Source organism: Lissotriton helveticus, chromosome 12 (genome assembly GCF_964261635.1).
Source record: "Lissotriton helveticus chromosome 12, aLisHel1.1, whole genome shotgun sequence".
Classification (NCBI taxonomy): Eukaryota; Metazoa; Chordata; class Amphibia; order Caudata; family Salamandridae; genus Lissotriton; species Lissotriton helveticus.
The window spans coordinates 830855088-830869863 of record NC_136073.1 but is presented as its reverse complement, the minus strand read 5'-3'; the positions used below and the strand labels follow the sequence as shown (position 1 = coordinate 830869863).

Below are 14776 nucleotides of genomic sequence, written 5' to 3'. Positions count from 1 at the left end.
GTGGGGAGCGGTCCTCCAAGAACTGAAAGTCAGTGGTCATTGGAGCACAGTCCAAGGCAAATTCCACATCAATCTACTGGAACTTATGGCCATTCGTCTAGCCTTACAGGCTTTCCTTCCAAGGATCCGCAACCGTTCAGTGCTGGTTCGTACAGACAACACCACGGCCATGCACTACATAAACAAGCAGGGCGGGACGAGATCCTGCACCCTTTCGACGGAAGCACAGAGACTTTGGAATTGGGTGATCCAACACAATATGACTCTTTCAGCGGAACATCTTGCGGGCACACTCGGACGCTTTGAGTCGCCAAAAGACTATCAGCCACGAATGGGAACTGGATCAGACCATTCTGGAGGAACTGTTTTCACGTTGGCGGACCCCAACCATCGATCTGTTTGCGACTCCTCAGAACGCCAAATGCCAGTCCTACGCAAGCAGGGATCACCATCAGGGATCCTTGGGGAATGCGCTTTTGATTGCCTGGTACGGCGCATTTGTTTACGCCTTTCCACCTATTCTGCTGATCCTGAGACTGATCCGCAAGCTCAAGGCGGAGCCGTGCAGAATGATTCTGATTGCACCAGCATGGCCCAGGCAGTTTTGGTACACAGAACTTCTTCTTCTCTCCCAAGATCAACCGATTCTCCTGCGGCCTGTTCCATCACTATTAACAATGGCTCACGGGCAGGTTCTGCATACAGAACTGAGGTCACTCCAATTGACAGCGTGGCTCCTGAGTTCAGAGAGTTCCAGGGTTTGAATCTTTCAGGAGAATGTAGAGAAATTTTAGCCCAGGCCCGAGCGCCTAGTACAAATAAAACCTATCGGGCAAAGTGGAAGAGATTCTGCCTTTGGTGTCAGAGACAAGGTCTACATCCATATACTTCTGCACCGCACCAACTCTTGCCTTACATCCTTTCTCTTGCAAAATCTGGACTGGCTCAATCTTCTGTAAAGGTACATCTGGCGGCCATTTCTAGATTTAGACGATCATCATCAGGTCCTTCCCTTTGGTCTGCGAGGATCATTAAACAGTTACTGAAAGGTTTGTTCAGGGTTTTTCCTCCAGTCTGGCCTCCACCACCAGCTTGGCATCTTAATTTGGTTCTGTCACATCTAATGAAGGCCCCGTTTGAGCCTATTCACAGGGCCGACATGAAGTTTGTATCATGGAAACTGGCTCTTCTCTTGGCCCCGACATCGGCTAGAAGAGTTAGTGAGCTCCAGGCTTTCACAATTGAGGAACCCTTTCTACAATTTAAGAATGATGTTCTCATCCTGTGGACAAATCCTAAATTTATTCCAAAGGTCCCCTCAGAATTTCATCTGAATGAGCCGGTGATCTTAAAGTCCTTCTTTCCGCGGCCCTCCACACCAGCAGAGAGGGCGTTACATTCTTTGAACATTCATAGATGTCTCAAGTTCTACTTGGAGCGGACAAAACTGTTCAGGAAGTCTTCCCAGCTTTTTGTTTCATACAGTGCTCCGCGAAAGGGTTGTCCAATTTCTAAACCCTGCATTTCCCGCTGGATATCCAGTGCAATCCAGTTTTGCCATCGAGAAGCGGGAAAGCCACTTCAGCGAGCTGTTCGTGCTCATTCTACGAGGTCAATGGCTTTATCGGTGGCTCTATTCTCAGGTGTCCCGATCAAGGACATATGTAGAGCGGGGACATGGAGCAGTGGCCACACCTTCACTCGCCACTACTGCTTGGCTTCTTCTGTGAAAGAGGATGCAGCAGTGGGCCAAGCGGTCTTGAGGAACCTTTTCCATTAAGTCGGTGAGCTTTCCTTTCTATCCCGCCTTCCTGTATTGCATATTTTGTATTACTTGTTCTTGTTCTGCTTTGTGATGGCAATGTGTATCTGCTTTCTTGTCAGGATTATGTATGACATTTAGAGATATACAAAGGACAAAATATGCTTTCTCTTTACTGCTAGCTATTCTGATACAAAGCATGGGAATCTATGAAAGTTCCAATACTGGGGCAAGAAAACAAGTTACTTACCTGTAACTTTGGTTCCCCAGTATTGGTAACTTTCATAGATTCCCATGCGCCCACCCTCCTCCCCTGGGAAAGCTCAGCCTTATTGTCCAATGTTGTTGCGGTTCACAACGGCTACGAAAATCTGAGGCTCTCTCAGGAAGGTTCTATGGGGTGAGGCTGCTCTGATTGGCTATTGCAAGAATTTGGTCTCTTTTACAAAAAGAGGTGGATAAGCTACAAAATGAGATGAGGCCTAGGCCTATATTTTCACTTTGTGCTTACTACTATGGTATTTTTAATTTACCGAGGCTCCCATTCAGACGACGGGGAATGATACAAAGCATGGGAATCTATGAAAGTTACCAATACTGGGGAACCAAAGTTACAGGTAAGTAACTTGTTTTCATCAATCTGGTCTGTGATCAATGAGTTTGTCTTTGCCAGAAAGGTCCTCACAGGGAACCTAGACACAGAAATTAAGGTTAGATTTAGGGTTGTGGGGGCATTTAGCAATACGCATAACACACCCTTGGGTGTTCATATTCTTCTATAGAATGGAAGCTTACATATTAGGATTGAAAGTCTTTTTCAGTTATAAGAAGTAACATATTATGGCAAACTCAGCACATCTTGTGTGCGACAGAAAGTTATATAGGAAAATACAGGCATTTTCATGTAAGGTGACCTGGAGCCGCAGACCACTTGAATTAAGTAATGATCCAGGTGAATGAACCTCCCAAGTGTCTAAATCAGTCTAACAGCATTCCCAGCAGTGCTTAACTGGAGCCGGTGGTTTCCAGTGCTTGGCACTGGCACTTAATTGTCAACACCGGCTCAAAAACGATGGATTTAGGCCCAGATCTCTGTACTGGGGTGAATGTATGACATTGTTCTTTTTGCATTTGTCACCCCGAGTGGGACGTGTATGCCAAGACATGGGTTCCGTGCTCTCCTTGTCACTGAAGTCAAGCTATCCTTGCTGATGAGCGGTGAAACCCCAAAACCGGTCTAGGATGCTTGTTTCCAGTCCAGGGAGGACCTGGCCTGGCAGTTCAGGCTGGACTGTTCCCATTGGGCGCAGTATCACAACTGATTTGTATTTGGCTGGGTTCAAACTGGAATGGCATGGGGAGCAAAAAAACCGATGGATTTGGGCCCAGATCTCTGTACTGGGGTGAATGTATGACATTGTTCTGCATTCTGTCCATCAATTCTTCTTTATGCACTTAATTGTCAACACTGGCACTTATAAGCATCTGCCACATGGTGGCGCTGTTTGCCTCATTTGGAGATGAGCACAACAACAATAATTTGTTAATTCAATATACATTAAAAGTAACTAATACCTGCTGCCCAAGCCAGTCTTACAGATTCCAATGCCTGGAATAGTCTGAACTGTCACACTTGCAGTAGTGTGATTGTTATCAGTTGTATTGTACGGTCATTGGCAGCTCTGGCAGGGGCAACAGGTGGTGCAAGCTGTAGTAGCCTCCTAAAGAGGGCCTAGCACTTAAAAAAAAAAATAAGCACTAATACCCAGTGTTTCCAGAAGAAAAGGGTATTCGAGGTGAAAGCAGACAGACAAAGTAAGACATTTTTAAGGAACGATTGTTCGAAGACGGGCAAAAGTTAATATCTTTGTTAAAAGAAAAGGCAGGCTGAAGGGGAGTAGAAACAAAGAAGATATTTCAAAGACAAAGTGGCAGCATGCTAGGGTCAAGTAAGTTGCGGAAGAAATAAACTGAATCTTCTGTGTCGCAGGCCTGCGCTTCTAGAGAGAATACAAGACTCATCAGGAGATAGTGGACCTGGTTATTGAGGTTTGTTGGAGTAATTCATTTTCCACGTTTTAACTGATAAAGTTAACTATGCTATCACCAACGTCACTTTGTCATTTTATTTTCTATCAAATAAAATTTTCATCAAATTGTCTACTTGCCAAATCTCAAAGAGTGTTGAAAACTTACTTGGCTTCACAGAACTTTTTTGTCAAGCTGGACCGGTCTTGATTCCGTCGCACCCGAAACCACCTGTGGACTTGCCTCGTACGCAGGTCGCTTTGCTTGGACAAGCTGCAAGCCTCTGCCTAGGAGAGAAAGATGAACAGTGTATTAAAATTAAACCTTCTTCTGTGCCCTTGTGGTCATTGGTAATTAGCGATAATATAGCGTATATAGAGTTCAATCTACTGCTAGTAGTGTTTATCCTGGCTTTTACTTTCCAAATGTTTCATCGCAGTGTGCAAATTTTGGCCAACAGGAGGCAAAGTGCTGTAGGGAGGCAAAGGCAAAGAGTTGTTTAAGAGGTACTTGGCTTCTGGGATGGAATGTGGGCAGTAAGAGCATTGCGATGAAGTGTTCCTGGACGAGGAGTGTCCGAAAATGGAGCAGTGCCACACTGGGAGCATTTATATACAAGTGCTGTTATATTGTTTTATCTTTTTTGTAGTAGGCGACTATCAGTTATGAAGAGTTGTCAATATATGTATTGTGTCAATGGACTGAGGCTGGAGGGCTGCGCCACATTGCTTATGTTGTGTGCTCTCACAGGTCTACGCAACCCTGAAAGACAGTCTATGGTTCTACAAAGCTTGTAAATGCCCCACAAAGAGATCAAACAACTTAGCACTACTTATAATGATCAACAAACTAGAAAAGACTTTTCATATGGTTCCGCCAGAATGCTATGGAGAAAACAACATGTAGCGGAAGCAGACAGCCTGTTGTGGTAAAAAGTTGGTGCCGCTAAAGCAGTGATCGGTCTGAGTACGAATCAGTGTTGTATTATGCTAGGGCTTCCTTTATTTCTTGCATAGCTCGGGTCAAATTTCCCTTGAAACCTGCATGAATCCATTCGTTCTCTACTGTCCCTTAAAAAGGACCATCTATTTTGAGACAGTCCTCCATTTTCAAGTTTCTGTCTTGATTAGCTTCTTCCTCATTTTTAGGTCGAGCTGACGTTAGCATTCATGCGAAGCATGAATGCTGTCAGCTCGACAACTAATGTGATCCGTATTTAGGAGAGTGGACACCAAAGTGTTACGAGCGTTTTCAGTGTCGGATTTCACCTCGGGAGCGAGCGTCTGGTAGCTGCGCATGCGCAGTGCAAATCCCTTGCTCACACACAGACACAGGCAGCCCCCACTCCTCTGCATGCACGCACGCACGCACACAGGCGCGCGCATGCACACGCAGGCATACGGCACACATACAGGCACACATACAGGCACACTATCCCCTACCTCGCATTCTCTCTCAATCACACACAGTCACGCATGCGCACACACATTCCCTCGCGCGCACACGCACGCACATACACTCCCCCCCCCACCCCCAGGCATACACACAGGCACGCACGCACTTCACATCAGCCCTGGGCCCCACTCACCGACTGCGCTCTTCCGGCGGGGCTCCTCTCGTGCTCCGCGTCTCGTCTCCTCTCCTCTCCTCTCCTCTTCTGAATCGGGGCTCCCTCAGGTCAGAGGAGCCCCACAACAGGCGCCACACTCCTCCTTCTCCCTGGCCCCCTCCTGGGGACCCGGGCTACCCCGGACCGGCAGGGCGCTCCATGCGCCGGCATGCCTGTTCACGGACCTCGGGAGGCGGGACTTCCTGTCGGCCGCGAGCGGATTGGCCGGGCCTGCCCTCAGAAGTGATTGCCGTGTACTGGCTGTGACTGCGCAGGAAGAGGGGGGATCTATGCAGACTGTGTATTTATTATTCCTGGCCTCCCGTGAGGACTCAAACCCCCTTCAGTGCATTGGACCCTCCAGACCATCAAACATAGAATGTCAACAGCTCCGTGCGTCAGCCCTGGGACCCGGAGATAAACAAATTCACATTCGAGACCCTGGCTCACCTGAGAGGGTTCTGGAAGGGGGAGGGGCTTCTTGTTCCCTAGATAGCAGCGGTAGGCCAGCTCAGCGGAGGAAGATGTGCCCCTCTGCACGCGCTGACTCCGAGAGCAGTCTCGAGCGCAGCTGCGGGTGCTTCCTACCGTGTCCTAATGCCCCAATTATCAGCTTATTGTTTTACAGTAGCTGAGAAAAACCTTTTAATATTGCCAAAGGACACGGTGCAGCAGAGAGTCCGCAACAGAGGTTTATACATTTCATTCGAAAACAGTGCTGGGCCGACAGGATAAGCGCCAGGGTGGACAAACTCTTGGTTTATTAAGGATTTCGCTCCTCCTAACCTCTCGCTGCCCTCCAGAGGCGACGGGACCTCAGGACGTCCCCTCGGATTAGCAAACTCCCACTGCGCGCCAAAACTTTGAAAGTAGCAAAAATAACCAGGTTTCGTGTTCCTTGTTAGCTGGCTGACAGGCAGCTGAGGGTGCTAATTCTGAAGGGGCTAACAACCGCGCTAGGGTCCTATCTGGCACGTGCCCTACAGGGCAGTTATATGTGGCACTGCTGAGAGCCGAGCCACAGAGATGCTTATCTGCGGATGACACTGATGAGGAGTACCTCGGAGGAAATGAAGAACTGACTCTCCCACCCACTCACTGACTCTCCCACCCACTCACTGACTCTCCCACCCGCTCACTGACTCTCCCACCGGCTCACTGACTCTCTCACCAGCTCACTGACTCTCCCACCCACGCACTGACACTCCCACCCACGCACTGACTCTCCCACCCACGCACTGACTCTCCCACCCACTCACTGACTCTCCCTCCCATTCACTGACTCTCCCTCCCACTCACTCTACCTCACACTCACTCTCCCTCCCACTCACTATCCCTCCCACCCACTCACCCTCCCACCCACCCACCCACTCACTCTCCCACCCACCGACTCTCCCACCCACTCACTGACTCTCCCACCCACTCACTGACTCTCCCACCCACTCACTGACTCTCCCACCCACTCAATAACTCTCCCACCCACTCACTAACTCTCCCACCCACTCACTGACTCTTCCACCCACCCACTCACTGACTCTCCCACCCACCCACTCCACCCACCCACTCACTCACTGACTCTCCCACCCACCCACTCACTGACTCTCCCACTGTCACGCTCTCCCACTCTCAACAATACATATATTGCATTACAAATGCAATAGGTGTCACATTTGCGAAAGTATAAGCTATTGGCATTGTAAATAACAATGCTATTAATTTATCCATTTCCAAAACCAACACATAAAAAAATATTGTCATTTACAATGCCAATAGCTCAAACTTTCCTAATGCGAGACCTATTGCATTGCAAATGCTTGTTAGTCATTGGGCTTAGATGCTCGCCTTTTTTTTTGGCGCCATGGGGAAGATGCTACAATTGGGCCTGGGATTTATTTTTAATTATGTTGGTGTAATTTGTATAATTATGGAAATTGTCATGCTAGTTACGTGAAATTCTAGAAATTACACCATTACACCTCTTCAGCTAATTATGCACCATTCGTGGTAAAAACAAATTACCACGAATTGCAGCTTTCGCGGTAAACATTTTCTGCGAACATAGAGGAACAACATAATACATCGTGCCGAAATTTCCCATAATTACACAAAAGCAAATTACGCACATCCCCAGCTTCAATGGAATTACCTTCAGTTAAGTGACCATCTTGTGAGCCAAGACAGGAGGCTCAAAGAGGAATAAACACATCTAATATGTACCCTTCTAACCTCATAAACTCGATGTACGCAGGAACTAAGAGGATCAGAAATCAATTTCTTTTATTTTCACTGCTATATTATTCAATTGCACTTTACAAGCATTATAAATCTACAGGTAGATTTCTTTTTCATTACAGTATAGTGCCTCTTTCTTTAGAATGTTGTTTGATGGTCTTTGAAGCTGTTCCAGCTGAGTTTGGGGGCAAAGTCTGAGACTGGAGTGTCGAATGGAGGCCTGGAAGGCCCGCACCTGTCCTAATGTTTTAAGATATCCACATAGGTTATCTTGTTGTGCAATCACTTTAAAAGAAGATCATTTGCATATTAAGTGGTTATTACAAAAGTCTGGCTTTCATCCGGCCCTCCGGGACATGAACTTTGACCCAATGATCAAAATCTGTAACTTCTCCTGCTCCACCTCATAAACCTAAGCAGTGTGCACAGTTCCACTAATTTGTTAAACTTGAGCCTCAGGCTATACCATAGAATCAAAAATGACTAAAAGAAACTTGAAACTGACTTACTACTTCAAGCTCTGTGATGAGTTCTTTTTCAAGATGCATAGTACTATACATTCTTAGACCAAGTATTTCACAAACACGTTTCCTGCATTGTACAGAAGAGAAAGTACCCCAAAGGTCCAGTGTTAAACCTTCCTGAATGACAATGGTCATTCCTGCTTCAAACATGGAGCCTATTCCTGTATCAAGGCCCTTTGCTACACAAATAAGCATCACGGCTATGAACTAATTCTGTATCACATGGACCGACATGTCCTGCATGTATTGCTTGAGTTAAACATTCCTACAAAGGGTATGGGGCAAACATTTCTACAACTAACTGAAGGTAAATCTATATAGAAAAGTCGAGTGTTTAACATCAATTCCAAAACACTTACATACGTGCCCCGAACAGAGCCACCGCTATTACATAAAGCCATGCGCTAAATATTCCTATGTCAACGCATGCAGTCTTTTTTGCATCACACAGAGTGGTCATTTCTATACAGATACTAATAGTCAGTAAGTCAGTCAGTCAAAAAGCTTTTATTATTGGTTAAAAACCATAAAAAGACATATTTACAAATGTGCACATACATTAGTACAATTTAAATATGAATACAAGTATAAACAATCCTACATCACACAAAGCATCCATTGATGGAAAATGCACACTGGTACACATTCCTACATCCCCCTGAGCAGTTATTGTTTGATAAAATCACAGTAATACTCATTCCTGCATCAGACAGAGTGCTTATGGGACAAAGGCATTGTATCACACATTCCTTCATCGCCCAGAGCGATCACGGATGAATAATGTACAGTATTACTCATTCCAATACTACACATAGGAATTGTAAATCAACAATGTCACAGTGTCAGCTACCAAAAACCATGCCCCCTGCATTACACTGCGCTATTGTAGATGGATAAAGACTTCGTGTAACGCATTACTGCATTACACAGAGGGATAATCCACATACACGTCCTTGCATTGAAAACAGTGTTGTAAAAGTGCTTACATTAAACATTTTCTCTTTTAGTATATTAGTAAAATGACAAAGTAACCACTGATCAATTGGTTGGGATTTTTTGTGCTGTGTCATCTTGATTGATAAAAGCAAGGATTATTAGCTACAAAAAAATTACAACTATACACAAATGGAATGTGGCATTGTCTTTGTATATAGAACCCTATTGTGTCTTTGTATTCAGCTGTTTTGTGTGTCTGCACATGGTAGCGCTACCCCTATGGGATCCAGTTGAACCAGATTCAGAACCTAGGGTGGTATAAGGGAAAGGATTGGGGAACTACTAGACATTACACAATTACATAGATTAACATAGGTTTTCGGATAATTACTAGGGGTGGGCAGAATTTGTGTAATCGCGTTACGCAAATCTCCGCGAAAGGGTAAAAAATCTCAGCGAAGATCCAGGAATTCCGCAAACACGCGGAATTCCTTGTTCAAAATGCATTTTTACTGTTCGCAATCGCTGTTTGCGTGCTCGGGGAGAAATATCTCGCGAACACGCATTTGAGAACGAACTCGCGGAACGCAGAATTTTGGGCAATTTCGCGTTCTCCGCGGAACGCGAAATTATGCAATTTCCGCAAGCGGAACGGAATTTGCCGCCCAGGCCTAATAATTACAGCTGGAGTCTCATTGGCATCAACGAAACCACTCAGAATCACACAAATGTTCAATAAATGTGGTTCCCATTATCAGAACCTAGACTGCCGCCTATATAGTAAGTAACAAATTTATTGGACAAAATTCACCCTCGCTCATCTTAGAATTTTCTCTGTTTAGGACTTTGTACAAATTAATATTACTACAAGTGGGTTGTCTAATATAATCTTCCAAATCACCATGTCTAAGGTTACTGAATATATACTATTTTTATTCTAAATAAGGAATCTTTTCTCTTGTGGCGGACCTGTTCCCTACCCTAGACTAAACTTGGTGTTGACTACTAACCCTTTAGAAACCCGCTTAAACCATGTTTTCTGGTTGCACATTTACAAGCGCTCGGGAAGAAACTACCTTTCAAATCTTGTTGAATCCAACTAACTTCTTGAAAGGGAAAGTCCTGCCAAGTAGCATGACACTTCCATTTAAGTAAATGGATGCTCAATCACAAAATTTTCAAAATTTGCCTGAACCCCTATCCAGGAATTCTGTGTACGAGCAAACTTCAAACATTATTGTATTCCACCAGAAAGGATATGTTGCTGCTTTTGGTAAGTCTGGGAGTAATGTTAATTATGCCAGCAAAGTTCGTGAAATACATAAAATTCACTTTCGTAATTTATGATATTTTTTAAACAAATTTCATATTATGGAATTTCATGCAACTTGTTACCCAAACATGCACAATGTGTAAAATAAAAATAAAAAACTTCCGGGATAATAGCGGGAAAATTGCTTACACAGAAACTGTTTCCCTAAATGAAAAAAGTAATGCAAAAAACTGGTTAAATGCTCCCAGAATTCTATAAAATTCATGGGCAAAGAATTACGCTATTTCGACCGGCCGACCTATTACCATCATCAGGCACATCTGCACAGGAGAAGGCGTGCACCTAGGGCTGGACAGAGTATACTGTTTGGTTAGAGCAAAGTGACACACAGCTAGTTTGATTAGATTTGAAAAAGAAGGACAACAAACATGGAAAACAAATTGTGTTCCTCTGAGAGGACTCTTTCTATTCTATATTACCCGGACTGGAAACCAAAAGCAGCCATGGCCAATTTTGACAGACCGGCCACCGTACTGCATGTAGCGGACAAGCGCAGCGAGAGAGCCGGACCACTGCAAGGTGTATTTGTGAGAGTTCTCACCACAAACACCTTTTGAAACAAATGTTGAATATTTTGCATTTTACAACACCTTTATCATTACTTGACCTTGGCCAATCATTGAATGGTTGTTTGGAGACAGGGCTGAATCACTCAATATATGAATAATTGGATGATGAGGAGCGAGTGAATTAATTAATTCAAGAATGGATGAAAATGAATTAAGAATTTTAGCTAAGTGGAGCCAATTGTCTCAATGCAATGACCAAGAGTGGTGCTCTTGTTTTCATTTTAGCTTCTGCATTAAAACATTGCCCTACCCAAACACTACTACTAACTCCAATACTTATGAAACACAACAGGTGTCCAAGTGACTACAATATGTCATCCTAGGCAATTATTTTTTTCACAGTGCCCCTTTTTCCTCCATCACCACATGACAGCCTCTTGAAATAGATCAGTTCCGGGAGTGCCCTGCACACAATCAAAATACTAGAATATTACTCCATTTATAGTAACAGCCCTTGCCACGCATAGGGCACATAAGACAGCTTTCCTGTCAGTTCACTTATAGCATCGTAGTCAGGGCGGTGGTGGTAGGGACATGAATGTTTCAATGTTTGTGATCAGAATTGGTCACTTCTAACAATTGCCACTCTATGCATTTAATTTGATAGACTACATTCAAATGCTTTTCAAAGATCACATTACAAAGAAATACACTGTTTTCGAAGTCTGAAGAGTCTTTATCATATATGTGCTGGACTCCCTGAGGCAAGCTATAGTGCACCCCTCACGTCCTCCCCTCCCAGCCCAGAAAGTCAAATCCCTGATCTGCTGAAGATCACAATTTGTGAATTTGAGCTCCTTAACTGGTGAGCACCCATTTGGGAAGAATGGCTGTCGAATGCACAAAATCCTTTCTGAGCACCACTTGCAGAGACGCAAAGTTGCTAAAATTGTGTATGAAGCCAAAGACGGCATTTAAATTCCTGAGTGATGTTATTAACAAACTCTCCATTTCTTTGGGAGGAGACAACTTTCTAAACAAGCATTAGAAATGCAATCGGGCTCGGATTTATTTGAGTTTGAGCTAATGGCATTGTAAATGCCAATGTCTTTTTGCCATGTGTTATGGAGTGTGTGCATGTGGTGTGTAGTGGAAGTATGTTGGTTGAATTGTAATTTTACCAATGGTGGCATGCTGTGCTTTATATGAATATGTTTAAAAGTAAAGTGTACCATACTGCGATTGCTTGGTGGAAAAGTGCACTGCCGGCTGGAGGTGTGTGTGCCTGGTGGAAGGGTGCACTGACGGCTGGTGGGTGTGTGCTTGGTAAAAGCGTGCACAGATGGATGATGGTTGTTGGTGTTTGTGCATGGTGAAAGCATTCATTGACGGCTGGGGGTGTGTTGTTGTGTGTGTTGTTTTCTGTGTGCTGGTGAGTGTGTGGTGGTGAGTCTGTGGGGGTGAGCCTGGGGAGTGAGTGTGGTGGCGAGTGTGTTGTGTTGAGTGGTGACAAGTGTGTGGTGTTGAGAGACTGAGGTGTGTGGTTTGTGTGTGCGTTATGTGTGTGGTGTATGTGTGTGTGGTGTTTTCTGCACACTCACACACTGCCCCTACACATTCACACACTGCTCACCCGCACACTCCCAATGTCACCCTGCATAGTCACACACTGTTTACCCTGCACACTCATTCTGCACACTCACACAATGTGCACCCTGACACACTGTCTCTGCAGTCACTCTGCACTCACTGTCACTCTGCACTCACTGTCACTCTGCACTCACTGTCACTCTGCACTCACTGTCACTCTGCACTCACTGTCACTCTGCACTCACTGTCACTCTGCACTCACTGTCACTCTGCACTCACTGTCACTCTGCACTCACTGTCACTCTGCACTCACTGTCACTCTGCACTCACTGTCACTCTGCACTCACTGTCACTCTGCACTCACTGTCACTCTGCACTCACTGTCACTCTGCACTCACTGTCACTCTGCACTCACTGTCACTCTGCACTCACTGCCACTCTGCACTCACTGCCACTCTGCACTCACTGCCACTCTGCACTCACTGCCACTCTGCACTCACTGCCACTCTGCACTCACTGCCACTCTGCACTCACTGCCACTCTGCACTCACCCTGCACTCACTCTGCACTCACTCTGCACTCACTGTCACTCTGCACTCACTGTCACTCTGCACTCACTGTCACTCTGCACTCAGTCTGCACTCACTGTCACTCTGCACTCAGTCTGCACTCACTGCCACTCTGCACTCTCAAACTGCACTCTCAATCTGCACTCTGCACTCTCAAACTGCACTCTCAAACTGCAATCTGCACTCTGCACTCTGATTCTGCACTCTCAATCTGCACTCTCAAACTGCACTCTCAATCTGCACTCTCAATCTGCACTCTCAATCTGCACTCTCAATCTGCACTCTCAATCTGCACTCTCAACTCTCATACTGCACTCTATAACTGCACTCTATAACTGCACTCTATAACTGCACTCTATAACTGCACTCTATAACTGCACTCTATAACTGCACTCTATAACTGCACTCTATAACTGCACTCTATAACTGCACTCTCAATCTGCACTCTCAATCTGCACTCTATAACTGCACTCTCAATCTGCACTCTGCACTCTCAAACTGCAATCTGCACTCTGCACTCTGATTCTGCACTCTCAATCTGCACTCTCAATCTGCACTCTCAATCTGCACTCTCAACTCTCATACTGCACTCTATAACTGCACTCTATAACTGCACTCTATAACTGCACTCTATAACTGCACTCTATAACTGCACTCTATAACTGCACTCTCAATCTGCACTCTCAACTCTCAAACTGCACTCTGCACTCTCAAACTCCACTCTCAAACTGCACTCTCAAACTGCACTCTCAAACTGCACTCTCAAACTGCACTCTCAAACTGCACTCTCAAACTGCACTCTCAAACTGCACTCTCAACTCTCAAGCTGCACTCACAACTCTCATGCTGCACTCACAACTCTCATGCTGCACTCACAACTCTCATGCTGCACTCTGTAACTGCACTCTCAACTCTCAAACTGCACTCTCAACTCTCAAACTGCACTCTCAACTCTCAAACTGCACTCTCAACTCTCAAGCTGCACTCTCAACTCTCAAGCTGCACTCTCAACTCTCAAGCTGCACTCTCAACTCTCAAACTGCACTCTCAACTCTCAAACTGCACTCAACTCTCAATGTGCACTCTCAACGTGCACTCAACTCTCAATCTGCAATCTGCACTCTCAATCTGCACTCTCAATCTGCACTCTCAAACTGCACTCTCAATCTGCACTCTGCACTCTCAAACTGCACTCTCAAACTGCACTCTCAAACTGCACTCTCAAACTGCACTCTCAAACTGCACTCTGCACTCTCAATCTGCACTCTCAACTCTCAAACTGCAGTCTCAACTCTCAAACTGCATTCTGCATTCTCAAACTGCACTCTGATTCCCACTTCACGTGCCTTTTCAAAATTCAGCAGCAAGAACTTGTGCACTTGTGTTGTGGATTGGAATTGTGAAAGGCGGGTAGGAGTTCCGTATGGTGCCCCTGCAGAATGTGACGAGGGGCCCGAGTCTCTTGCGTCTTGTATATTTATCGGCATGTGGCTGAATAGGGGGGCCCGCTGAAGGGTCGCCCCCCCCTCACCGCCCCACCTCTAGCGCAGCAGGGGCTTGTGTTATTGTGTTATGTCCCTGTGTATTACTGTATTGAACTCACATGTAAATGTGAGAGAGAATGTGTCTGCGAGAGTTAGAGAGTGTGCGTGCGTGCGGCCTGTGTTGCTTCACTGTGTATTTA

The 14776-nt window shown here is 45.4% G+C and overlaps 1 protein-coding gene across 5 annotated transcripts in view; it reads right to left on the bottom strand.

Moving 5' to 3' along the window:
* The window catches only part of LOC144799375 (ceramide synthase 2-like), a 311282-nt gene that overhangs the window by 77654 nt on the left and 218852 nt on the right, over positions 1 to 14776 (bottom strand). For all 5 annotated transcript variants that reach the window (XM_078670654.1, XM_078670655.1, XM_078670653.1 and 2 more), the window contains one exon: positions 3959 to 4077. In XM_078670654.1, the coding sequence (XP_078526780.1) occupies positions 3959 to 4077 (119 nt within the window). The remainder of the gene's footprint in view (positions 1 to 3958; positions 4078 to 14776) is intronic.